Source organism: Pelodiscus sinensis, chromosome 4 (assembly GCF_049634645.1).
Source record: "Pelodiscus sinensis isolate JC-2024 chromosome 4, ASM4963464v1, whole genome shotgun sequence".
Lineage (NCBI taxonomy): Eukaryota > Metazoa > Chordata > Testudines > Trionychidae > Pelodiscus > Pelodiscus sinensis.
This window is the reverse complement of record NC_134714.1, coordinates 67,267,456-67,295,260: the sequence shown is the minus strand read 5'-3', so window position 1 is coordinate 67,295,260 and position 27,805 is coordinate 67,267,456. Positions and strand designations below refer to the sequence as shown.

Sequence of the window (27,805 nt, the reverse complement as noted above, 5' to 3'; positions counted from 1 at the left end):
TTCAAGTCACATTGTGATATTAATGTGTCCAGCATTTTTAACTTGTGTAATGGTTTATTGGCTTGTAGCCTGGAATAAGTGCACTTGTACTGAGGAATAGATGTCCCTCTCCATAATTATCTTTTACTTAACAGCTGCCATGAACTGACACTTCAGTTATCAGCTTTCCCATTTCTCTCTCATCATCACTCCCCTGGATCAGGAAAGATCTTCAAATGACATTGCTATATAAGTTTATCAACCACAGATCAGTAAACTAAACTCAGATATTAACAGTATGCCTGTCCCCTAAGAACTTCAGACCTTCTAATAAATAATGTAAAACTTTGCTCCTCAGATGCTCCTCTCTTTCATCTTCCTGTGGACTGCTGTGAATGTGCTGTATTCCTTTGTTTTAATATTTGTTCATTAATCAGTGATTTAAAAAATGTATTGATACTAAGGTGGTAAGAATATGTTTAAATAACACTCACTAACACATGGGAATTTCCAGATATTGCTGAATACAGGCAGTCCCCGGGTTACGTACAAGATAGGGACTGTAGGTTTGTTCTTAAGTTGAATCTGTATGTAAGTCGGAACTGGCGTCCAGATTCAGACACTGCTGAAACTGACCGCCAGTTCTGACTTACATACAGAATCAACTTAAGAACCCCAGGCGTCCCCAAGTCAGCTGCTGCTGAAACTGATCAGCAGCTGATTCCAGGAAGCCCGGGGCAGAGCAACTCTGCCTGGGACTTCCTGTAGTCAGCGCTGGTCAGTTTCAGCAGAAGCTGACTTGGGGACGCCTGGGACAGAGCAGCTGGGGTGCTACTGGACCAACCCAGCAGCACCCCATCTGCTCTGCCCCAGACGTCCTGATTCAGCCGCTGCTGAAACTGACCAGCAGCGGCTGAATCAGGACCTGGGGCAGAGCAGCTGGGGTGCTGCCGGGTTGGTCCAGTAGTGCCCACGGGCGCTGCAGGACCAATCGGCAGCGCCCCAGCTGCTCTGCCCCAGAGTCCAAAACAAAAGCCTGGTCTGCTGGGGGGGGGGGGGAGCACACTAGCTGCGCCCCCCCCCCCCCCCCAGCAGACCAGGGACACGGGGAGCAGAGCCGCAGCGGCAGCGGGGTGCCGCGCCTCTGAGGCTTTGCTCTGGCAAAGCCTCTGAGGCGCGGGACCCCCCGCGGCTGCGGCTTCAGTCCGGGTGCCTGTGGTCTGCTGGGGACCGTCCCCAGCAGACCACAGGCACCGGGTCTCATGCGGCAGCAGCGGGGGTTCCCGCGCTTCTGAGGCTTTGCTCTGGCAAAGCCTCAGAAGCGCAGGAACCCGCCCGCTGCTGCCGCTTGGGTCCCGGTGCCTGTGGTCTGCTGGGGACGGTCCCCAGCAGACCACAGGCACCGGCACTCAAGTGGCAGCAGCAGCGGTTCCCGCGCTTCCGAGGCTTTGCTCTGGCAAAGCCTCAGAAGCGCGGGAACCCGCCCGGTGCCCCTGGTCTGCTGGAGACGGTCTCCAGCAGACCAGGGGCACCGGAGCAGCTTACGAACGGGGCTTTCTCGCCCCGACTTCCGGGGCGAGAAAGCTCCGTTCGTAAGTGCGGATCCGACGTAAGTCGGATCCGCGTAAGTCGGGGACTGCCTGTATTTTGAGGTTCGCACTAACTGTATGCCACAATAAAGAGCAGGTATTGGGAAGGGTAGAAATATATTACTAATTGACCCTTGTTAATACTCTTTCAATTCTCATGATACAATTTCTCAGTGACTTCAGAATTACAAAAAGATTGTCAAGCATGCACTTAATTTCTCTCTCACATAGGCCCATACTAAAATAACTTACATAATATTTTTGGGTGAAATCCATTACACCTACATTAAAATCTGTGTATTTACGCTTTAAGTGGGTCGAGTGAGAGATATTTGGAGGTGAAATCTATTTCTTATATCCAAAATCCAGCTGTTTACTGGGGTTGCTGCATAGACTCCCATGGCTGCTATTTCAGCCTATGGGCAATGATAGTGGCAGCTTTTTCATACTAGGGGTACGTCTAGACTACATGCCTCTGGCGTGTAGAGGCATGTAGATTAGGCTACTAGACATAGTAAAATGAAGCGGCGATTTAAATAATCGCCGCTTCATTTAAATTTACATGGCTGACGCGCTGAGCCGACAAACAGCTGAGCCGACAAACAGCCTGTATTTAAATCGCCGCTTCATTTTACTATGTCTGGTAGCCTAATCTACATGCCTCTGGCGACAGAGGCATATAGTCTAGACGTACCCTAGTACAGGCAGTCCCCGACTTACGCGGATCCGACTTATGTCGGATCTGCACTTACGAACGGGGCTTTTCTTGCCCCAGAGCTCGTGGGCGGCGGGACCGCCCAGAGCGCAGCGGTCCCACCACCGCGTCCTCCGGGGTGAGAAAAGCTGCTCCGGGTCTCCCTGGTGTGCTGTGGGGGACTCCCCAGCACAGCAGGGAGACCCGAGCAAAGCCGCACAGGCGGCGGGACGCCGCTGCCCGTGCGGCTTTGCTACTTTGCCCCGGAGCAAAGCCGCACAGGCGGCGGGGTCCCCTGCCTCTGTGGCTTTGCTCCTGTCTCCCTGCTGTGCTGTCCCTCCGGGGCAAAGGAGCAAAGCCGCACGGGCAGCGGGGTCCCGCCGCCTGTGCGGCTTTGCTCGGGTCTCCCTGGTCTGCTGGGGGGGAGAGGGCACAGCTAGTGCCCCTCCCCCCCCCCCCAGCAGACCAGGCTTTTGTTGCGGGACGCCTGGGGTAGAGCAGCTGGGGTGCTGCCGGGTTGGTCCTGCGGGGACCTACCTGGCAGTGCCCCAGCTGTTCTGTCCCAGGAGTCCAGATTCAGCTGCTGTTGAAACTGATCAGCGGCTGATTCCAGGAAGCCTGGGGCAGAGCACCTCTGCCTAGGGCTTCCTGTAGTCAGCCGCTGATCAGTTTCAGCAGAGGCTGAATCTGGAGCCAGTTCCGACTTACATACAAATTCAACTTAAGAACAAACCTATAGTCCCTATCTTGTATGTAACCTGGGGACTGCCTGTAGTATGGAATGTTTGGGCCACTGGATCTGCATAAATGTGGATCCCTTGACTTCTTACTCCCTGGCTACGTCTACACTGGCCCCTTTTCCGGAAGGGGCATGTAAATTTCACGAGTCGTCGTAGGGAAATCCGCGGGGGATTTAAATATCCCCCGCGGCATTTAAATAAAAATGTCCGCCGCTTTTTTCCGGCTTTTAAAAAAGCCGGAAAAGAGCGTCTAGACTGGCCCCGATCCTCCGGAAAAAGTGCCCTTTTCCGGAGGCTCTTATTCTTACTTTGAAGTAAGAATAAGACCCTCCGGAAAAGGGCACTTTTTCCGGAGGATCGGGGCCAGTCTAGACGCTCTTTTCCGGCTTTTTTAAAAGCCGGAAAAAAGCGGCGGACATTTTTATTTAAATGCCGCGGGGGATATTTAAATCCCCCGCGGATTTCCCTACGACGACTCGTGAAATTTACATGCCCCTTCCGGAAGAGGGGCCAGTGTAGACGTAGCCCCCTATGTCCCCATTGTAATCCTCCATGAAGACTTATGCAGTACTAACACAATGAACTATTCTGTGGTGCCTGAGAACTGTGCATTTACTGTGCCTGCAGTCCCCTCCCCCCTTTCAAATCCTATTTGGGGATTCATTGGCATCAAGGCAAGTCTGTGGGAGAACAGGGAATTGAACTGAGTTATCTCAAGTTCTAGGCTAGTATCTTAGCCATTGAGTTACCATTCTTCATCATAGTATAGCTCTGTATGTTTAATTAAGAAACACTTTGGATATTTTAATATTTATGTACCTTCTCTTAAATGTGAATCTTTGTACTTTTAAATGCTTAATTTAACATTACAGGTTGGACCTCTCTGGTCTGGCACTCTTGGCACCTGACTGGATCCAAATGAGGGAATTTGCCGGACCAGGGGAGGTCCCTTGCTACCGGCCTCCCAGCCTGCCTCTCTTCCCTGCTGCTGGCCTTAGTTGTCCTTCCCACCAGTCTGCCACAAATCTGGCCCTTGCCCCTCTGCTGGGACTGCTTCATCTCTGCCCCGCCTCTGCTACCAGGGCTGCCATAGTCCTGGCTCTGGCCCCGGTCCTGCTACTGGGGCTGCTGTGACTGTGATCAGTGGTGGTGACCCACAGAGAAAACAAAAGGATAAAAAAGAGGCTTAAAAAGGGGAGACTCTACTGAGGGATCATAACAGCAAGTTCACTAAGATGGTGTTTAAGAATGCCACATCTCATAATTTTGCATACTTGGTAACTGAAATATCAGAAGAAAATCAGATTTAATGTAATTTTATTCCCATAATAGCATTTGAAAATGTAATGAATAATAAACATAGATATTACAAACCTCATGCATATGCCAGATGTAGGTGGAAGCTGGGAAGCCATGCATTTGGGATTTTTTTTTCTTTTTGAGAAGAAGGGAGAGGGTCCTGCATGTTCATTCCTACCCCACTTAGGTAAAGAGATTTGCATATTATGCTCATCGCCATCCTATTTATTTGTATATAATACGTATATACACTTATTTTACTTTTGTATTTTGTAATATTTAAGCTTAAAGAATTGAAGAAGCAGTCCAAAATAAACAGATGAGTTCAGAAAGAAAAACATCACTAAATGAGATTAGTTATTCTCATGAACAAAATAAACATTGTGGCAGAGAAATTACCTATCATGATTTATTTCTTGATATCTTTGGTGATTATGGAGGTTAATGTTTATGGAGCTCAAGTGAGAATGAAGTATGTAATCTAGGTGTTAGGAATGTTTTTATTAATCCTGGAAATCCACTGCGTTGTAATTTTCTCTTTTAAAATTAGGTTTATATCACATCAGTCACTATGGCATTTTCAGTAGCAAAACTCGGTCAATGTTGAACACAGATTTCCCGTTCTCTATTTACTTCACCTGTTGAAATGCAAAGGGAAACAAATCAGGAAAACAACTCTAGTGGTATAAAATTCTTCCTCATTTCTGATCATTCTCAGAAGAAAATGTGCTGCTGAAGCAAAGATTTGATATTTCTTCTCCTCTTCATCTAGAGAAATACTTGAGTTGCCTTATATTGCTGTCTCTTAATCTCATATTGAAAACGTATCTTAAATGGCAATTTTTAGTGCAATTAATATTTTTTTATTTATTGCTGTCATTGGCATACCTTTTACTTGACTGTGTCAGACCTACCTATATTCCTTCACCTTACATCAGTGTGGGGCAGCCTAGGCTATGAGTGGGCCTCATGAGTGGTCTTCCATCTTAGTGGGCTGGAAGATTGTCATAACCAAGATGGTCTCTCAGAAGAGGGTAGTTTTGCTAACTGCACTTGCTTACCTAGCATTTGCAGGGTGTGCTGATTGAACCATAGCAGCTCTTTGATTGGATGCAGAGGGAGCACCCGGCCCTAACAGTCAATGTTGTGGGCAATCAGCATGCACCTCACTTCAAGTGCTCCTGCTTTAAGTTTATGTCACTTGTGTAATACCAGTAGGGAAAAAACTACATGGATGAAAACCAGCAGAATCTGGCAATTCTGTGTATGGGCAACATTAAACAAACTGTCTTGTGAGCCACACACACAATCCCAATGGGCTGCCTGCGGCCCATGGGCCACAGGTTGCCTACCACTGCTCTGTTCCCTAATTAGTTTCCTATAATCATCCTTGCCAACAGAACAGTTGCAGAACAAAAGTGTAGCATGGCAGGCTCCTCCTATCTCAAGAAGCATAAGATATGCAACTGTCTATAGCTGGTTGTGGCTTCAACCACATCCCTTGTCTATGAGATCACTTGAATGTTGTAATCTCCACTGTACTAACTAGTAATGTAAAAGTTTAACTGGTCATCTGATAAGCTTGATGCTCACCAGTTTCAGTTAATAATTAAACTCAGCACCCAGGAACCCAATACTGGACTGGCAAGTGGCAGCAGAGCTCCAGATGTGGAGCCAGGAATTAGGGTCCTCGGGTGCTGGGCCAGCAGCCAGGATGCAAGGCATCAGCAGAGCCCCTGGATGTGGGGTGGCAGTGGTGTTCTATGTTTGTTGGCAGCAGAGACATTAGTGCAGAGCTGGCAGCGGGAATCCCCAGACATGGAGCCAATATGTTGGATGCACTGGGATGGAGGGTGGCAGCAGAGCCTCCGGGTGTGGGTCCAGCAGGTGGAATCCTGTGGAAAACGTGAGGGGTATGTTGCAGCACCCCCATGTTGTTAGTTCCCTGGTTCAATGTTTAACCAATAGATTTTTAATAGGTTACACAGTTATTGTTTTTATGGGTTATTTACATCCCCACGACTCATATGGAATTTAAATTGTTTTTCTTAGAATTTCAAATTACTGAATACGTTACCCCCAAAATGTTTCTCAGTAAGAAAATTCTATAAATTTGACATGCATTTCAAACAGTTTGTGCTTTTCAGGGTCACTGATGTACAGAGTGGAATTCCTGCTAACGTAGCAATGATTGTACAAAGAGTGGTGTTGAACTCACGTCCTGGTATGTATTTCTAACAAAGATCAGTGAATTTTGTATAATTGCACAATACTCGTAAATGGAGAGGAAATGGAGGAAAGTAATGAGATCTTTACAGAAAGTAACATGCAGTAAAAAGAGGTTTATAATAAAGTGTATTTGAGCCTGTATATGTAGTCTTGCAATTGTTAGGCAAAAAAGAAAACCGTATATATGTATCACGGAATTAGGTGCAACGTTAGTGACTCAGTTGTAGTAGCCAAGTTATGCTATCATTTACTGCTTTTTAGCTTTAAAATTTCTAATTTTACTTTGCTGTTTGTAATTGACTCTGAGATGATTGAAAATAAAATGTTTCTCTGCTGACTTTTGTCCTTTCCTTTTGGCAAACTTTGAATCTCTGCTTCCTCTCATGTTTCTAAGGAGCTTGAAATTTACATGGCTTCCATTGTTATTTATTTCTTAGCTTATGCACTTGCATCACTGTACATGTCAGAACAACTCTAGGAATAGTGTTTGTTAGTTAACGGCTGATGCAGAACAAGTCAAAATGTTAATGTTTTTGGATGTCATTGTTTCTCAATTTGGAAATAGTTTTTGCAGGTAAAAGCAACTGGTATTTCCTGTAAAATGGTGTTTCTCTCAAATGAATGAAGGATCCATAACCTAAATTTTTGTAGTTAATGTAAAAAATGGCCCCAATTCTTAGATCTGGCTGACCTGTACTTAGCACAGATCCTGGAGAGACGCTCCCCAATTCTGGGAATTACCACAGTATCTAGACTTCTCTAATTTAAGCACAATTGCTTATGGCTATTGTGGCATTGAGGAATATCTAAAGCATACAGGCATTATGGCTGTGCTATCTTTTCCCTGGGCAAGACTTCTGTGTCAAGGGAGGCCACAAAGGGTAGTAGTACAGAGTCCAGCTGACCAGATCATGTTTCTGGAAGTGGTACAGATAGGCTGTATCAGACTAGAGAATGTGGCCCAGTGTCACAGAAGTATGTCTGTACTTTCGTGTTTTAGAGTGATGGGCTAATCAGAACCTTGACACTAAACAAGTATGTCATTGTCTTGGAGAAATAAAAACAACTCTGTTTATATTAGCCAATTTTGGATTAGATCCATTTATCTAATCTGTCTTGGCAAAACTTTATAGATCTAGGGGCCTGCTCAGAGCTAAGAAATGGCATTGGTTTGCTAACCCGGTTGTTCAAACTGTGATGCAGCGAAGTGAATTTATGTATAAAAATTAACATATATAAATATTTGGAGGCAGAAAATTTATTCATCTCAGCTATAACATGTCTTTTAATAAACCATGTTAAATGAATAACATTAGCATATTTTTTTCTTAATTATTCTTGACAATTTCAGAATGAAAAACATAAAAACAGCATAATTCTCTCATTACACAGGTGCAATACAGTAGAATTGCATGTGAGTAACTTAGAACAAAATTAGGCACCGTGGGTCTGATTACTTTTTCACTTACACCAGTGCAAATTAGGAGTAATTCCATTGCCATAAATGGAGTTTGAAATTGTCCTCTGCAGGCATTGATGTTTACATCCCACTTAAATAAATGGGTTGCAGAAAAGGTAAATTTACCTTTTCTACAGTTTGTATGTGGCTAAACACCATTCTGCAAGGCAAACTGATTTAGGTTGCCAACCCTGTCTTTGTAACAAAAAATAAACTGTAGAACTAGAAGAAGAAATATTATTTTTGTTTTGCTTCCTATGAAACAGACTAATTTGGAAAATTGATCCAAGAATAAAAAGACTAAGAAGAATTAATTTATTGCCAGGTTGAATTTTTTAGCCTTCAATTTGTTAAATGTACATTCTGTGCAAAGTTATGTGCTATATTTTAAAAAGTATTCTTGTTAATCTTTTTTACTAATATGAGAAAATGCAGTGTTACATGTGAGCATCATAATTCAGTCCAAAAAAGTTATAAATGTGATGCTGCAAACACTAAGACTTATGTATTTGAACATAAGTAATGTTAGTGCTGGACTGTGCAATGGTACATCTATCCTAGTATTCTGTCTTCCATCTGTGAAGTTAAGATGCATGCATGGACCAGGGTTTTCACAACTCTGCAAAATGAACTAAAAGTCAGTTTCTTCCTTGCTGAAAAGACCCTTGGAAACTTGTTTATTTCTTTTGTTTCAAAGAAATAAACAATCAAGACATATCATGTAAGAATGCTATGTCAAATTGGAATTTTGTGAATCTGTCTATTAAAAAGTCAAGTTATTTACTAAAACAGGAAGCAGTACATTAAATAAAAAGGCCTCCAATTTAAAAAAATAAAGTTAAAGCAAAGGTTTATCACTGATTCATTTAGATTTTTTTGCTTCACTTTAAAATATTTCTAGGTAAAAATGGTGTGCCTGTGGCAGAAAACTTCCGAATGGAAACAGTCACTCTACCAGATAAAATCACAGATGGACAGGTACGAGCTAGAACCCTGTACCTCTCAGTGGACCCTTACATGGTAAGTGAAGGAAATGAGGCAATGTCAGAGTCTTTAAAAATGATTTTACCTCAATGCAAACTGTGATATTTAGTGTGAACTGCACAAACTATAAGCCAAACTTATCCCTAATATAACTTCATTCACTTATGTGGAGTTATATCAGGGTTAATTTGGCATTAAGGTGCCTGTGGCTTATATAGATTTTTATCATCTGTCCATCCCTTCAGCTATCAATTGATTGATCGCTATCCAGTCATGGGAAGTGACAGAAGTATGAGTGACTAGCATAAACCACAGAAGTCACAGAAGACCCCTGGGGGGGGCTGCTTTCTGATGTGCTGATAAAGCCACTGACACTTGCCTTCTTGCTCTCTGGGGCTCCTCACCACCCTGTCCTGTTAGGCCAGATCTCTTGGTTTCCCCCAGACTAGGCACAGAGCTGCGATACTACCCCTCCCAAAGAGCAATGCAGATACTGAATCTCTTCAGCTCTGGGAGAGTGCAGTTTAGGGCACAGCATCTAGGGAAACCAACCCCCCAAATGGGATAAAAACCCAAATAAAGCATACTGTGTGAGAGTTTGACATGTTAAACACTCATTCGGATAAGCCCCCCATTAACAATGGAAGGAGGATGTGCACACTGATTGTTCCCCCAAGTAACACTTATTTACACTGGGTTTGATAGTAAATAAAAGTAACGTTATTAAGTGCGAACAGTAGGATTTAAGTGGTTGCAAGAGAAAACATGCAAATGAAGGTAAGTTACCGAATCAAATAAAAGAAAATGTATAGCTAGTTCTAATACATTAAAGCTTATTGCAAACTTAACCTAAAACAGTTCTCATTTCAGGCAGGCCTTCAAGTCAGAAAAGATCTTTTACTCTGCCTTGGGTCTTCAGCCAAAGAGAAAGAGACTGATCTCTTTGCAGTTTAAATAGACTTCCTTTTGAACAGGAATCCTGTGTGCTCCATTCTCTGTTCCCTGGAAAATTACTTGGTTAAACTGATATATTTGCTTTGGCAGCACATATATTAATTGGCATGGTCACATGTCTTTCCAAGACCAACCACTGATCAAATTTAAGAGACAAAACTAGGCTGTTTACAGGTTATTAAGTTGCTCACCCAGTCATTAAGGTTGCCAGAGTATTTGAAACACCCTTGGTGGTTTTCATTTGCACATTTAAAGCCATAAATAATTCAATACTCCATATTTCTAACTTTACATACAAGAATGATACATACACCAAAATCAGATGTATAGGTCCAGGATACTGTGACAGTAACATTAATAGATTACAATTTCATACAGCATGAGGGGGAACCATCACATCCTGGTATTCATAAAAAGTAGTCAGCACAACCAAGAATCTCAGAGGTATTTAGGGCTGAACTCTATGGGAGTACTCTGTCTAAATATCTGTGAAGATCTGGACCTTATTTTCAAGCACAAAATTAGTACACTTTAATTCTATTTAGTCATCCAGTTTTTACTTACTTATATGGTGCTAAATGTTCCTCTGCTCTGCATGGAGTAGCAGGGAACAAAGAAGAAACTGAGGCGGGACCAGTGGGGCTATCTCAGAGGACGCATGAGATGTGAAAATGACCTTCAGGTTGCTGTCATTCGCCTCTTGTTGTTTCATACCCTAGATATAGATGCAGGTTAGAGTGAGTCCCAAGACCCAGGTAGTTGTGCTGGATTCTTTGGTGGGCTGGCAGCAGTAACTGCTGGCTTTTCTATTAGAATTTCTGCCATATTAACAATAGAAGGAGGCAGCAGCTGCACCATCAACCACCCAATCTGCCCCTTCTGGGAGCTAATAAGTGATGTGGAGTAAAAAGATTTGTGGGAAATGTAAAAGATGGGAGCCTTCCTGTCCCTCAAGAGCCAAGCTGCTGTTCCTGCAGCAATTTATGATTCAGCATCCACTTTTCATGCTCAGTTTCTATTGGGAAAAAATTAATTTATCATCTGATAGGGAAACTGAACTCAAGTGGCCCAGATATTTTCAGAAAAGGAGGAATTAAGAAATTGTCTTCAAAACAACCATGACATTTCATATTAAACCCACAGTATCTTAAATCAGCCATTCTGGGGTCTGTGTTGGTGACCTTCTAATAATGGTTTTCATGGTCACATAGGGTTTGTCTAAACTACATGGCTCCGTCGATGGAGCCATGTAGATTTGTTTGTTCGGCAAAGGGAAATGAAGCCGTGATTTAAATAATCGCAGCTTCATTAAATTTAAATGACTGCCGCGCTGAGCCAACAAACAGCTGATCAGCTGTTTGTCGGCTCAGTGCGCTAGTCTGGACGCTCCCCTGTTGACATGAAAGCCCTTTATTGACCTCCCCGGTAAACCTCATCCTAGGAGGCATAATGGGGAGGTCGATAAAGGGCTTTCAGGTCGGCACGGGAGCGTCCAGACTAGCGCGCTGAGCCGACAAACAGCTGATCAGCTGTTTGTCCGCTCAGCGCGGCAGCCATGTACATTTAAATGAAGCCGCGATTATTTAAATCGCGGCTTCTTTTCCCTCTGCCGATCAGCCTAATCTACATGGCTCCATCAATGGAGCCATGTAGTTTAGACACACCCATAGGAGTCCTAGGTTTGATAATTGGTCCTGGGGTTTTAATTCCTGGTCTGGTAGTTGGTATGATTATCCAAGCACAGCATTCTTAGCCCCGTGTAGTGGAGGAGTACCCCATGTATCTCCATAAAGTTCTCTTCATCCAATTAAGTAGTACTGATTGAGTTAGAAGACAATCTTAAGAAGTCCTTGGCTAGAAGTTTGTTGGTGGTGTGATGCTTTCAAGCTGTTTATTTGTGGTGACATTGTGAAAATAAAATGTTCTCCCTTTTGTATCTAAGTGCATGAATGAAAGGAGAAATAAAGAACATAGAAAAGAAGGTGAAAGTGGAGTTGTTATTTAAAGTTTTTGGAGTTGTGCTCAGTTAAGTGCATTCAATACCAAAGTAACTGAACATGTAAAAAGAAGCTCGTGCATCATCGTGCAAGAATTTCTTTATTAGAGCCTTGCTTTTTAGCGCTGCCGCATGAATGAAGACACAGGTTCTGATTACCTCCTGCCCTGGCAGTTGTCTGAGGTTGTTGATGGTGGGGGCATTGGTATTGTGGAGGAGAGCAAACAAGCTAACTTGGCTGAAGGAGATATTGTAACTTCTTTCAACTGGCCCTGGCAGACCAAGATCATTTTAGATGGAAGACTCCTCCAAAAGGTAACATACTGAGCTGTAGCAAATTAAGTTAGTATATATATTGTTTTTCTCCATTCATTTTTTTTGTTTGTGTGTAACAATTGATTATATTATTTCTTGGATACATCAAGGATAAAACAGTGCTAATAAAGCAACCAGTTACTTCAAAGCAGATCAAATTATGTATGGCAAAGTCTAAACTGAGTTCTCTTTTTCTTGTAAGAGGCCATTAGGAATTCCTTTTCTTGTCATTGAGCAATCCAATGTTGATGAAATTGTTTAATTCATCAGCAGTTTCTCTGAGGCTGTTATAAAGGTTTGTCCATTAATCATGCAGAGTCAAAGTAGAGCCAGACCCACCAACAGGGTGGCAAAAGGAGCAGTTGCCCAGGGGCCCGGGCCACTTAAAAAGGGGTGGGGGCTCCAGCCCTGCAGGAAGTATTCCAGTGTTTCCTGGCTGATTAACAGAACACAATCTGCAGCATGTGTTCAGGTGTCCCTCTGCTTCTGTACCCCATCTCTTACAAGGGTGGAGGGTATAGACACAGCTTCTCAGAAGGACTTGAGTTGGACGGAGCTTACTGCATGCAATTAAGGGTGAGCTGTATGAGTGACTGCCTGCCTTGCTTGATTTCCCCAGCAGCCTGTTCTTTCTTTCTCTGACACTCACTGCCACTCCCACATACACTCCTTCTTTTTCTCCTGTCCATCTGTTGGACACACACACACACTGTCCTGTTGTTATTTTTTGGTGCTTCCTACAGTGCACACATATTCTATGTACTTTTATTCTTTTAAAGTGTGTTATTTTAGTGTTTTGGCTGGTCTATACATTTCATGATTTTTATTTTTCTTGCATTTTAAATCAAATTCTTTGAGTAGTGAGTTGTAAAATGCATGAACTCTAGTGAGTTGTAAAATGCATGTAATTATCTCTATGCTAATTTTTTAAAATATATATTATAGCTAGGTGGCTTTTTTGTTTGTTTGTTTCTACTGGTCGTGCAGATCTACACATATGTTGGTGCACATACAATTTATTGTTCACAGGATGAGAAAAAATAGGAAACATGCCAGCAGCTAGCTGGCAGAAGTTTGCAGGGCTCCAGCAGCACAGGTACAGCACCACCCAAATGTCAGGCAGACCTCGTCATAAAAGGCTCATTGAATATTCTGCCCTGAGTCCTGGAATTGCTGCCAATGGGCCTATTAGAATTTTTTCACACCTGATCACCAATGTGTCTTACTACTATGTTCTTAACACATTTTATATTAAAAACAAAAAACAAACATTAGTGAAACCTTGTAAAATCTCAAGCACACCCACAAAAGGAAGGCTATTCAAAGTCACAGTTCTTTAATGGCTATAACTTGGCCCCTCTGCACATACAATATTTAATGTAGTGCATATTTATTATAGACAGTAAACATCTGAAACTTGAGATAGAACTTGGCTTTCTGGAAACATTTGTTTTAGGACTATTTGTGTCATTGACGCAATTACAAGATACCGCAAATCTGTGGTAACATCCTTCGTCAGCATGGGTGTAGTAGTTCAACATTGCTAACTGTTTTCTGTTTCCAGACCAGTATTTGACAATAGCATATTTTTACATTTTTACCACCTAATTGCTAAAAATCCTTAGGTCTCTTGTGAGTGACTTTTTGTTTAAAGCATTTTGGAAAAAAATCCTATTTATCTTCCACTTTTTTGTAACCTTATTTTTGAAGTATTATAGTAAGTCCGACAGTTATTATATAGCTGGCTTTTCAATACTTGTTTATACTTTGTCAGAAAATATCTCAGATGTTTAGTTCAATCTGTGTGGTCATCCTAAAATCTGCAGTCAACAAATAGTAATCCAAAATCTAATTTTCATATTTTTTCTTGCTTAGCTTAATCCACAGTTTGTTGATGGACACCTCTCCTACTTTCTTGGTGCAGCTGGCATTACTGGACTGACCTCTTTTCTAGGAATAAAAGAGAAGGGACATGTGACTCCAGGTGCCAATCAGACAATGGTTGTCAGTGGGGCTGCTGGTGCCTGTGGTTCTTTGGCTGGTCAGGTAAACAAATTTAAGGTTTGCAAAAGAATGAGGTGTTACTTCTAAATTCTGTTTTGTTGCAAGAAAGCACATCTCACTCCTCAGATTTCTTCAGTCACACTCATTTGCTAATTTTACCTGTAAATTAGGCTCACAGTCAACAGTGGGGATCATGCTGAGTGTATTTAGGTGTAGAATGGGTGGACAGCCTATGGCACATGTGCCATAAGTGACTTGGCAGCTGATTTTGAGTGGCATGAGCTGCGGGAGCTCCCCCCCCCCCCCAGCAGCTGGAACCTTGCAGTTGCCATACAGCTATGCAAGTTGGCCTACAGCTCTAGCAACTCTGGCTTCCTGCTAGAAGGGCAAGGGGGGAAGGGGCGGAGGAGGCGTGAGTGTGTAGGGGCCAGGGTGGCCCAGCAAGCAGATCAGATGGCATGACTCTGTATTGGGCTCCGTGTCCCTGGGGCTGCCCGTGCCTAGCTTGGGTGTGAAGCTCCCAAGAGCTAAGGGGTTAACACACACACCCTCGCTATAGGCTCTGCTGCCTGGTCTGGGAGGAGAGGTGGCAGGGCTCTGGTTGCTCTGCAGATCCGGGGCTGCGCGCCTGGTCACAAGCTGCTGCTGCCTCTATGGGCTGCCGAGGCCCAGGCTGTGCCATACTGCTCCCTGCGAAGTGTGTGCAGGGGCACGGAGCCCCTTCCTCAGCACCTGGCTGGGCTGCAACCAGCTTCAAGTAGCCCCGGGCTCTGCTTGCCCCTCTCCCAGAGCAGCTGCCTGTAGGTAAGGGGCGAGCCCCAGCAACCAGGCAGGATAGTTACTGTTCCCCCCACTCCCGGCCAGTCCCTCCTTACCCAAGCGCTGCCCCCCTGGTGGCTGTGAGTTCTAGCACTGCTGCCCTGTTGGTGTGCACATACAGGCCACGGAGATGTGGGAGGTGGGCGTGAAGGAGGATACAGGGGCAGGGGTGGCACCGAGGTGGGGGATGGGGCAATGCAGGGGGATCAGGCTGCAGGGGCAGGATATGAGGGGGTAGAGGTTTCACTGAGGGGCATGGGGAGATGGAAGAGATCAGGCTGGTAGTGGGGGGGGATCATGGGGCTGAGCGGAGCAAGTTGGAGCAGAGGAAAGATGTGGGGGGGATACAATTTTACTTTGCAGTTGTAGTACTTTCCTTTACTCCCCACTTCTTTGCCTCCCTCCCCAGCTAGCTCTTTGGTTACGTTCTCACCCTTTCACCTTTTCTGCATTACTCTCTCAACCTCCTCCCACCTCCAAACTTCCTCTCATAGCCGTACCCCACACCCTCTCCTGCTGCCAAACCCCCTTCCAAACCCTGTACCCCGCCTCCCTCCCAGATCCCACATCCCTATCTCACTCACTAGCAGCCCTGTCCCACACATTGAACCCCTCATTTTTATCCCCACCCCAGAGCCTATGGAGGTCCACAAAATCCACTAACTCTGGAACCCCAGAAAAATAAATCTGGCCTATGGGAAGCTTGAACCTCAGTCCTCCCTGTCCCTTCCCCTCACCCTGTCAGGCTGGAGTGTCTCAGTTGGAGGCCACATCAATAAGCTTTGGGAGTTTTGGGAGTAGTGTGGGGTTTTTTTTTGCTTCTCACACGGGTGGTCCCCAACTGATTTTTCTGTGGGTCACTGGTACCCGACGCAAAAAATGTTCCCCATCCCTGCCATAAATGAAGAAAACATGGAAACCTTTTGTGTTAGACATAATATTTTACTTAGTTTATCAAACTTAATTTTAAATCAACATGAGAAAGTTAAAATGCTTAATCTGTTTAATAATTTAAATTAAAATATTCTTCCTAGTTACAGCTGGTTCAGAAAATATGGTCACCATACCCAGTCTTTCCCAGCCTGTCCCTGCCCCTCCCCCCAACACACAGATCTGTAAATAGAAGTGAATATGTTAAACCTTGGCACATCACTTCTGAAAGGTTGTTGACTCCAGTGTAGAACTTCAGATTCTTGAAACTGTGAGGGAAGGAGAAGTTGGGTATGATGATTACTCTTTGTCACTGGTTTGAAAGTAAACTGATTTATTGCATAATAATCTGCCACCAACTTCTAGTTGCCCACCTGTTTGCTTAATACTCTGATTTTCATGTAGAAAAATATTTTACCAGATTTTTATTAGGGATGTGAAAAATGTTCAGTGTTACACACAGGCTCCTGGTAAAATTTCAATGGTTATACAGTTACAATGTGGGATGGCAGTTAGCTCCTGGAAGCCACCGACTGCCCCATGGTGCTTCCTCTGTATTAGAGGCAGCAGCACAGGGGGGCAGACGGGAACCGGTACGTGTGATGAGACGGCTTAAAAGATGGCTCTCCATGCGTACCGACTTCCGGGGAGACAACTGCCATCCCACGTTTAACTACTGAAATTTTCAGCGGTTACATGGGTACTTAATTACACTCATTTTAACATCCCTGATTTTTATAGTGTTTAGTTGTCACTTATGGACTTTGGAATGTTATGATAACATACACTCTTACCAATGTTGTGTACAAGGCTACTGGAATCAGCTGTTTTTAGGGGGGGGCAAGGCAACCCTCTGCAATAGGTCCTGCCCCTGTTCCCTCCTTTTACTATCCTCACCTTTTGCCCATCTCCACGCCCACCTCCACCCTCCACTCGGTGCAATCCAGAAGATTGCCAAGGGGCTTGGTGTGGGGTGGTAGCAGGGGTTGGTTCTCCCCTGCATTCACTGCGGTGGCAGGAGCCACAGGATGTAGAGCGACCCAGCAGCCTGCTCCACTCCACTGCCCCTCTTCCAACTGGGTTGTTCTGTGACTGCCCCGAACCATCCTATGAACAGGACAGCTCTGACTGGAATATTAATCCATTCAACCCTCCATCAGGATGATTTGGCCAGTGAAAAACATAATAAATACTTTCATATGTTGTTTTGGATAAAATTACATAAGACTGGCCAAATTAAGTCAGACTAATGGTGCATCTAGTCTGGTATCCTGTCTTTTGACAGTGGCTGAAGCTAAATGCTTCAGAGCTAATGAACAGAACAAACCAATTATTGAGTGAGCCATCCCTTGTTATCCAGTTCCAGTATCAGGCAATCTAGAGCATAGAGTTGTGACCCTGGCCACCTGGTTAATAGCCATTGATGGGCCTATCCATTCTTTGTTTTATTGGTATACAGTTCTCTAAAAAGGTAGTAATATTATTTATCCATCCAGGCTTTGCACAGTAAGGAATATACATAGTGTCCAACAAACTGTAAACAAAAGTCCAATTCAGACAGAAACCATTACACCACAGCATTTGAACAAGTATATACAATTAGAGTATATTTAAATTTTGATGTTTTTCAGTTTTTTTATGGGAGGGGAAATGTTGCTTGACATTTGGCAGTCTTAAATTGTATCCAGATCCCACACTACTGGTGCCTGTAATTCTGCTGGTTAAAAATCTAGTGATTACTGAAATGTGGTCGGATTGATGACCTCACTGTTCTGTTTATGTTGTTTCTGCAGATTGGCCGCCTGGAGGGCTGCTCTAGAGTGGTAGGAATCTGTGGTACAGATGAGAAGTGCTCCATTTTGGTCTCAGAAATGGGGTTTGATGCAGCTATCAATTACAAGAAGGGGAATGTGTCAGAGCAGCTGCATGAACTCTGCCCAGCTGGTGTGGATGTTTACTTTGACAATGTTGGTGGAGACATCAGTGATGCAGTTATAAATCAGGTGCCTATACCAGCTGTCCTGTTATACGCCTCTCCCTCCCAAAGTTTTCATGAATCTTTCTGGGATTTGGTGGACCAGCGTCTACCACAGGTGTTAAAGAGGCTATTTTTGCTGAGGCTATTTTGTTGTTGGGCCAGAATGCAGGAAAACTTTTTTTTAATTTTAAAACTTGGACTGTGGCAAGGAGGTGTAATGTACAGCACTCCACATGCATAGATGGGGAAGGGAATTAATCTTTTAATGAGTGAGAGAGAGACTGCATTGACACTCTCTTCTTAACTCCTATTTCACAAGTAAAATGAGTAGAAAACTCACACTTACTAATTGTGTAAGACTGCAGAACAGAACAGAATCATGGATTGGTTTTTATTTTGCATTACACAGCTGAGTGTTGTTGTTCCTCGAGGCTGTCCCTGTGGGTGCTCCACCTTAGGTGTTTGGGCGCCCTGCATGCCCAGCTGGAAGATTTGTATAGCAGTGCTTTAGCTAGGCTGTTTGCACATGTGCAGCAATCCTGATGCAGAAATGGCTAATGTGCATGCACGAACCCCGATCCCTTCAGTTCCTTCTCTGCCGCCTCTGGCACTGGTCAGAACCTACAGTGCGCTCTGCATTGAGCTCCTTATTTAGATAGATAACGTACATTTTAGAGTTTTAGTCCAGCTTAGCTTTAAAATAATTCCAAGCCTGTTCTGTCCCCTGTAGGAGCTCCGGATGAGAGCTTGCTGGAGCCACAATCACCCACTGTGCCCCAAGGGTCCCAAGACCTGGCTTCAATGCCAAAACAGGCTAGCAAGCCTAAGCCTCTGGTGGCACAAAAGCTCAAGGCAGCTATTGCACCACCTGCACAGACCTCGTGCTCTGCCTCTGATAAAAATAGCGGGTTGACTAAAGCCCCACACTTGACTCTGCCAGCATGTGTACCCACCCCGCGCCCTAGCAAGGCAAAAGGCGACGCTTCTCCGCTTGGTCCCAAAGAAATGGCCTCGATGCAGCCTCAGCTCCACTTCCTGAGATCCTGCAATATATCATTGAACGTAAGAATTTGGGCCTCTTCCTGAGCTCCTTTAAAGTCCACCTCGCTGCAATCACAGCTCTACACCAACCATTAGACAATACATTGGAATTCAAACATGCTGTAACTAAAAAATTTCTCAAAGGGCTGCGAAACACCTACCCCTCCCCCCCGTCAATCCACCGGTTCCCAACTAGGACCTCAGTCTCATTCTTAGGGCCCTAACCAGAAAGTCCTTCAAACCAATGGCAACATGCTCGCTACTCCACTTCTGCATGAAGATGGCCTTTCTGGTGGCCATAACACTTGCCAGATGGGTGGGAGAAATTGCAGCCCTCATGATGAACCCAACTTTTATGGTCTTCCATAAAGAGAAGGTGGTACTTAGGCCTCACCCAAAATTCTTGCCAAAGGTCTCCTCAGCGTTCCACTGCAATGAGCCTATGAGCTTACCCAAACCCCATGACAACAAGACGCAGGCAACTCTTCATACCCTTGATTTCCACAGGGCCATTGCATTCTACATAGATAGAACCACACAAATCCACAAAACCAACAGATTGTTCATTTTGAATACGCAGCCATCTCTGGGGCTTCCTATCTTCTCTGAGACTCTCCAGATGGATATTGGAATTCATAAGACTGGTTTACTCAGCCTTTGGCAAAGATCTGCCTACACAACTCCGTGCACACTCCACCACAGCCATGACTGCATCAACTGCATATATCCAGGGCATCCCCCTAGTAGATATTTGCAAATCAGCAACCTGGTCATCCACCCATACTTTCGCGACCTACTACGCACTCGACACATACCCTTCTAGGGGAACCCTTTTTAGTCATTCCATCCTGACGTCTGTCCATATAGACACTATGCTGACTGAAGCACCTACCTCCAGTGGACACACTGCTTCATAGTCACCTAAGGTGGAGCACCCACAAGGACAGTCTCGAAGAAGAGAGGGTTACTCACCTTCTGCAGTAACTGAAGTTCTTTGAGATGGGTGTCCCTGGGGTGCTCCACCACCTGCCCTTCCTCCTTTCTGCTTCAGGACATCCTCTCACGTGCCTATCGGGGTAGAGAAGGAACTGAAGGGATCGGGGTTAGTGCATGCACATTAGCTGCTTGTGAGTCAGGATTGCTGCGCATGTGCAAACAGCTTAGTTAAAACACTGCTATACAAATCTTCCAGCCGGATACATGGGGCACCCAAACACCTTAGGTGGAGCACCCAGAGGGACACCCATCTCGAAGAACTTCAGTTGCTGCAGAGGGTGAGTAACCCTCTCTTCTTCCTTCCACAGCGAACATCCCCACTCTGTAAAGTAACACCACCTCATATTTGTTACACAGTTAACTCTTTTTTTGAATTGACCATGAACAGTGGTCTTTCTCCTCCCACTTACTGCACTGTTTTAAACCATTACAAACTGAATGACCATACGTATACAATTCTCCCAATCTTTTTCTGAGGAAAATTTCTTAAGCAATATACTTGTTGCATGATTACCATACATAGTCTAATGCACTTCTAATAAGCTTGTGTGTCTTTTCTGTCTTTTCAGGGGAAATAAAGTAGTATTTCTCTCTTTTTTGTTATTGTTGTCTCAAACAGATGAATCAAAACAGCCATATCATCCTATGTGGACAGATTTCACAGTATAATAAAGATGTGCCTTATCCTCCTCCATTGCCTCCAGCAATAGAAGAAATACAGAAAACAAGGAATATCACAAGGTATATTTCTCCTTCCCCATCAGTTTCTTGGTGCACTGAACACAGAATTCACATTAGGGATATTAAAGACTAGTCGACTGTCCGATAAGCAAATGCTTATCGGATAGTCAGTTGACTAGTCGATTTCCCCCTCCCCCCCCCCCTTTCCCCATTGCTGTCTCTGATAGAGGCAGCAAAAGGGGGGGGAGGGGGAGAAGGGAACTTCAAAGGGGCAGTGCTGCACACCTGAGCCTGGGATCAGCTGTGCGGTGCTGCCGTGTGTGGAGCCCGGGGTCAGCTGGGGACTCCCCAGCTGATCCTGGGCTCCAGCACAGAATTTCCATGGAACTTGGGATCACCTGGGGAGTCTCCAGCTGACTGCAGGTACTGGGGAAATGCTACATGAAATCACAGTCAGCTGGGGAGTCCCCAGCTGATCTCAAGTTCCGCTGAAATGTTGCGCGGAGCCTGGGATCAGTCCCCAGCTGACCCCGGCTCTGTGTGGCATTTCAAATTGGCAGCATGTCATGGAGCCCAGGGTCCGTGGGAAACTCTACATTTCAAAGGAGGAATGCGGAAGTGCCTATCGACTATTCAAGTATTGACTGACTAGTAAATTAAATGCCTATTGACTTGACTAGTAAATTAACCGTTACTTAACATCCTTAATTCACGTATGTTGAATTTACATTTGATCTCGGGAGAGGGACTCTGCTCTCTAAGCATTTTTATGGTAACACTGGATTACTGAAATAGGAATTGGTAATTTTGTGTATTACGTCTGTCTGTATTATGAACATATGGTAAGAAGGCTACTAAGTGGACAGAAGGGACACTGAATTGTGACTTCAAGTGCTACTAACACTGCAGAATTAAATAATTTAATTGGCTAATATGCCACATCTGTGGTCACTTGGTTCATTTTTACCTGTCAGTCTTTTTAATATGGGGAGTGTGGTACTGTGGTTCTGTTACCAAATGTTCTGTATCAAGTGTCTTGCTCTGAGTGTAGTTGTGCATGAAGAGAAAAAAAATAAGTTGAACCCTTTTCAGAAGGTATTGTGATCTTTCATTTTTTTAAAAAATTACTCTGTAATGCTAATTTTCTTATTTAGGGAAGAGGATATCCAATATGACTTTCTCAATAGGAACATGTAGATGGTATCATGACCTTTCGTAGGCACAGTCCACTTCTTCAGATGACCAGAGTGTTGGATGTCTAGTGTTGGATGTTTTTGACCTAAACATCCAACACTCCAGTCATCTGAAGAAGTGGGCTGTGCCCACAAATGCTCATGATACCATCCACATGTTTTGTTAGTCTATAAAGTGCTACCAGATTATTTGTTGTTTTTTCAGTTTACCTGTACAGACTAACTCGGCTACCCCCTAAAGCAGTTAAGTTTGACAGTACTGGTCCAAATGCAAAACCCAACAGCACAACACTGGATGTTACTCCTCTCACCACCTCTCAGCTTTTAAGTACCTGGCAATGTTTTCATGATGATCTAAGGAACTCTTAATTATTTGAATGACCAGTCTTTTGTTATTCTTAATCACCTGCCTCCCTTATTTTTTTTTTTAATAACAAACTCCCTGCCCCAAAGGGACAGGGACAACTAATAAAATCACCAAAGCCCACTTGGAATGTGGCAAGGTGATAGGGAACAGCCAGCATAGATTTGTAAAGAACAGATCATGTCAAACCAATCTGATAGCTTTCTTTGATAGGATAACGAGTCTTGAGGATAAGGGAGAAGTGGTGGATGTGGTATATCTAGACTTTAGTAAGGCATTTGATACGGTCTCGCATGATATTCTTATCAATAAACTAGGTAAATACAACTTAGATGTATAACTGGCTGGATAACCGTACTCAGAGCGTAGTTATTAATGGTTCACAATCCTGCTGGAAAGGCATAACAAGTGGGGTTCCGCAGGGGTCTGTTTTGGGATCGGCTCTGTTCAATATCTTCATCAACGATTTAGATATTGGTATAGAAAGTACTCTTATTAAGTTTGCAGAAGATACCAAGATGGGAGGGATTGTGACTAATCTGGAGGATAGGGTCATAATTCAAAATGACCTGGACAAATTGGAGAAATGGTCTGAGGTAAACAGGATGAAGTTTAATAAAGACAAATACAAAGTGCTCCACTTAGGAAGGAACAATCAGTGTCATACATACAGAATGGGAAGCGACTGTCTGGGAAGGAGTACTGCAGAAAGGAATCTAGGGGTTATAGTGGACCACAAGTTGAATATGAGTGAGCAGTGTGATGCTGTTGCAAAAAAAGCAAACATGATTCTGGGATGCATTAACAGGTGTGTTGTGAGCAAGACACGAGAAGTCATTCTTCTGCTCGACTCTGCAGTGGTTAGGCCTCAGTTGGAATATTGTGTCCAGTTCTGGGCACCGCATTTCAAGAAAGATGTGGAGAAATTGGAGAGGGTCCAGAGAAGAGCAACTAGAATGATTAAAGGTCTAGAGAATATGACCTGTGAGGGAAGACTGAAGTAATTGGGTTTGTTTAGTTTAGAAAAGAGAAGATTGAGGGGGGACATGATAGCAGTTTTCAGATATCTAAAAGGGAGTCATAAGGAGGAAGGAGAAAACTTGTTCATCTTGGCCTCTGAGGATAGAACAAGAAGCAATGGGCTTAAACTGCAGCAAGGGAGGTTTAGGTTGGACATTAGGAAAAAGTTCCTGTCAGAGTAGTCAGACACTGGAATAAATTGCCCAGGGAGGTTGTAGAATCTTCATCTCTGGAGATATTTAAGAGTAGGTTAGATAAATGTCTATCTGGGATGGTCTAGACAGTATTTGGTCCTGCCATGAGGGCAGGGGACTGGACTCGATGACCTCTCGAGGTCCCTTCTAGTCCTAGTATTCTATGAGTCTATGATTCTATGATTAAGTGTAGAAAAGAAATGAGCCTTCACTAGGAGCCACACTTAATCTCTAGGGAAAAAATAGCGAACATCTGCTTGGTTATATTGGAGATTCATGTTCACTAATCTTGTCATAGCCAGTTAGCACTAGTATCACTTCTGATTATCACAGCAGCTATGACAGAGATGCAGAATTGTGGGGCCAGAAGTTAATGGTACCTTATCATCTAGCTTTTTAGTTTACTGGTTTCCATTTGGGATGACCAAAAAAGTGAACATAAAATTACCTGCATTTTACAGCCCCATATTAAGCTGATCTCTCAAGCAGCACTCTTTGGCTCCTAGTTCTTCTTTCCACACTTTAAATGCAGGCAGGATCAGTGTTGTCTAAGACCACATTATTTCATCTAAAGCTTCCTCTGTACTGAATTTTTTGAGCAAGCTTGCACAACAGCTGTCTGTGCTACATTTCACTATAGCTAAAGCTACTAATCTTCTGTCTCATGAATGTTGTTTGCCCACAAAATTGAAGTTTTTGAAATATATTAACCAGCCACTGAGGTTATTAAATCATCATCCATTCTTTCACAGGGAGAGATTTCTGGTATTGAATTATATGGACAAACAAGAAGCTAGTATTTTACAGCTCTGTCATTGGATCAAAGAAGGGAAACTGAAGGTAGGAACTAAACCTATACATTTTATTTATGGGCATGACACTTCTTTCTGGAAAACTAATTTCTTTGTGCAAATCAAAAATCACTTTGACCGGAGTGCCTCACTTTGGCGAGAGAAGTAATAACACACCTCATGGCTTTTTTTAATAGCAACACTGTTTTAGAAAGGGCAGTATAGCTCTTCAAATTTTGTTTCATAGCAATAGACCTGGGTTTTTTAAAAGCATACATACTTGATGTCTAGATTTCTGCCTCTCAGAGAAAGCTCAATACTAGTTTTTTGATATAAGGTTTCTAATCCAGACTTGAAAAGTCACTCTGTTATTTTACGACTGGTAAATGCCTCATGTCCAGCTCTTTTCTCCAGAGACCTTCTGATATTATGTGGTCCCTGAACTGACCTGCTCATTTGCCCTGAAATTCATATTCACGAACACTCATAGTTGCGGTATTGTTCTGCCTTTCATTTAAAGGGTTTATTGGCCTAGAGATTTAAAACAATGTAGTTGAACAATGTTAGCTACTTCCACCTTGACCAATGGGCAAGATCCAAAAAGGAGCACTTTCCTCTGACTAAGAGGTTCCTTTTAAAATTTTGGTCAGTGCTATGACAATTTCTTGGCCCCTTTCAGATATACTCTGATTTTGGGGAGAAGCTAATGAGACCTATTTTTATTGACAGATCAAAGAAACTGTGGTAAAGGGCCTGGAAAACATTGGGGGTAAGAAGTTGGAAAATGTTCTCCCATAATCTTTGCTTAAATATAGTTACAATAAAACATTCTCTCTCCTTTCTCTTTCCCACAATTCAGATGTTTGTCCCTCTCCTAGAACATGGGTTTAATAGTCAAATAGCCTGCAATCAGAAGCTAAATACCACAAGAAACAGTAAAAACAAAGCAAAGGGGGGCTTGGTACACCCAAGCTATAAAGCTAAAGAGCCCACTTATTCAAAACTTGTGGTTTGAAAATAAACATTATTTCAACAGGTAACAGCATGACTTAAGTAATGCTTTTATCCCTCAATGTCAGAGGAAAACCCTTGGGAACACAACATTTTCTAAATCATACAGGCTAGGTTTAATTTTGAACCCTTAGCTTATGGTACTTCATAGATTTTTCTTAAAGGGACTTGGCCAACTGGACAGCCATATTTCATTAGTTTACTTATGCTTTAATTATGTAAAGTTTTCATGTTTATTTCTGAAGCAGAAAATTTGTTTAAGCTGCAGCTTCACACCATGACCAAAGCAAAAGTATTTGGTGTAGGCTTGACAGGTATATGCCCTCTCTTTGTGTGTGCAGTGCATGTTGTCTGCATGGCATATCGTAATGGTGCATACAATAATTAAAAATTAACCACTGTTGTAAACAGAGGTCTGATCAGTAATTTTAAATGTTAAAACTAATTTATTAAAGTCTTATTTAAAATTGCCTTTGGCGTTTTGTATTCTAACATTACAGTATTTTTTAACTTCCTTGGTTGTAAGGAAATATACATATTAAGTCCAAAACTTGATTTTTCTTTACATTCTTATAATCCTTTAAAGGATGCTCTCAGGATCTTATCTTTTTCTTTTTAAATTACTACATTCATAAATGATTAATTGGCATTATCCTAGTAACGTGTATTATTCTTATTTTCTTATAGAGGCTTTCCAGTCCATGATGACCGGAGGCAACATTGGAAAACAGATAGTGCTGATTTCTGAATAAAAATTATGCCTCTTCATGTGAGTGTGGTCCAATAGGACAAAAAACTTACTCCTTATCTCAATTGCTGAGCAAGAATTATTTTAGTTAAATTAAACTTTCCTTTTGATACAGAAAGCACCAATAGTTAAAAGCCCCCTAAATTTGGATAGAGATTTTTGGACTCAAGTACATTTGAAAAACCCTTCCAGGGAGAAATTTAAATTTCTCTCTCAAGCCATGTTGTACCTGAAACACTTTCATTTCTTAGGCTAAAATACTCTTTCACTGGTCCATTTCCCTACATAGCGGTATTTTACATCATGCCTACATAGCGGTATTTTACATCAAGACAACAGAGCATTATTATATGAACCCTAATTTATCCCCAGAGAAATGAAGGCCTTCAGTTTGCACACCGTGAGCTTCATCAGGGGGTACATGCAGGTTTAGCTTTAACCTTATGCTTAATGTTTATTAACTTGTTTGTTTTTCAGGATTCAAAGAGGCAAAAAATATAGGGCTTTATCAGAGTTCTGTATTTTGTTTTCCAATATGCAGATCAGAAAACTCTACAATTCAGCAATGCTGCCTGCTGTCATGGGGCTGCTTAGGCCTCTGAGGAATAGTTAATCAAGCTCATCTGATAGAGTTGCTGGAAAATTATAAAAATCCGAAGCTATTCTGTTTGATCTCTCTCTTCAGCCTTCTTCCATCAGTGTAAATTGAGGGAAGCTGCTGCAGTAGAAAAGGCTAGGAAGGAGGACTCTGCCTACTTGAATGCAGTTGCAGATATGGAAAGGGTGAGCTAGAATAAAGGGGAAATGATCATAGGAGCTGTAGATCGGTGTAATTCTCATGTGATTAAAGAGCAGTAATATGTTAGAACTCTAAGAGTCTGTATATTATGTTACTCCTACCAAATGCCTCTTGGAGTGCACAGTTTACACAACACCCTTAGCTTGAAATAGCTTATTTCGTAATTTATTTTCAGAATAACTTGTTATTCTGAAATTTCCCTTAACCTGGGGATTACTGGGATATTGGAATAAGCCACTGAGTTATTTTGAAATCTCTTTTGAAACAGGCTGCTTCAATAGACATGGAATAGCTATTTCGGGATACTTCCAGTATCCCAAACTAGCTCTGCAGTGCAGACTTACCCTTAGACCTAAACTATCACCCAAAATGCTTAGACCTTAGGAATTTTGGCAAAGGTGTGTTTGAGCTACTGGGTATTTTGAAGGGTTGAGGGCTGGATCTGGGTGACCAGGCAAGTGGTAAGGGGCTCTATTTCCAAAGAGTGTGTGTGTGTGTGTGACAAGCTGAATTGGTATATAAAAATGTGCCAGAGAAGCCAAAGGGGGAAACTGTGATACAACCTTGTATGGCTTAGAAAAGCGTAAAACCCTCTCAGAATAAGAGGCTTTGATTCTTCTTCAAGTGATTGCTCATGTCCAGGCATCCTCAGGACTGGGTGGTTATGGCCCCGGTCCTCGACTCCATAGCCTGGTGGACGGTTCCTGGAAATGTGATGAAAGTTATGTTCGGGGCCCCTCCCTACTCCCTCAAACTGGTATTGGATATGTTGGACCTGGCCTGGGGCGTCCACCTTGAATGATCTGCAGACCCAGAATACATGAGCCCTGCAGGAGGTGCCTCTCCACATAAAATATCAAAGAACTACAGGAGGTTCAGAGGGTTTGTGAGGTCTTCCTCCCTCACTTGGAGGAAAGGGTTGTTTGGGATACCATGGACAATGCAGCCACAGTGTTCTAGGTCAACCATCAGGGAGAGGCCCAGTCCAACACACACTC

At 43.2% G+C, this 27,805-nt stretch overlaps 1 protein-coding gene across 4 annotated transcripts in view; it reads left to right on the top strand.

Annotated features, from left to right (window-relative positions):
• Positions 1-26,876, top strand: part of PTGR2 (prostaglandin reductase 2) — a 34,352-nt gene extending 7,476 nt beyond the window's left edge. For 3 of the 4 annotated variants that reach the window (XM_075927256.1, XM_075927257.1, XM_075927258.1), the window contains exons 2-11: positions 6,449-6,525; positions 8,891-9,009; positions 12,047-12,238; positions 14,114-14,284; positions 17,785-17,994; positions 20,626-20,747; positions 24,211-24,298; positions 24,979-25,018; positions 25,948-26,029; positions 26,550-26,876. In XM_075927256.1, the coding sequence (XP_075783371.1) occupies positions 6,489-6,525; positions 8,891-9,009; positions 12,047-12,238; positions 14,114-14,284; positions 17,785-17,994; positions 20,626-20,747; positions 24,211-24,298; positions 24,979-25,018; positions 25,948-26,012 (1,044 nt within the window). In that variant the 5' untranslated portion in view covers positions 6,449-6,488 and the 3' untranslated portion in view covers positions 26,013-26,029; positions 26,550-26,876. Of the gene's footprint in view, positions 1-6,434; positions 6,526-8,890; positions 9,010-12,046; positions 12,239-14,113; positions 14,285-17,784; positions 17,995-20,625; positions 20,748-24,210; positions 24,299-24,978; positions 25,019-25,947; positions 26,030-26,549 lie in introns of all 4 variants that reach the window. The other variant, XM_075927259.1, reaches the window with a different exon arrangement.
• Positions 26,877-27,805: the final 929 nt, after the last annotated feature.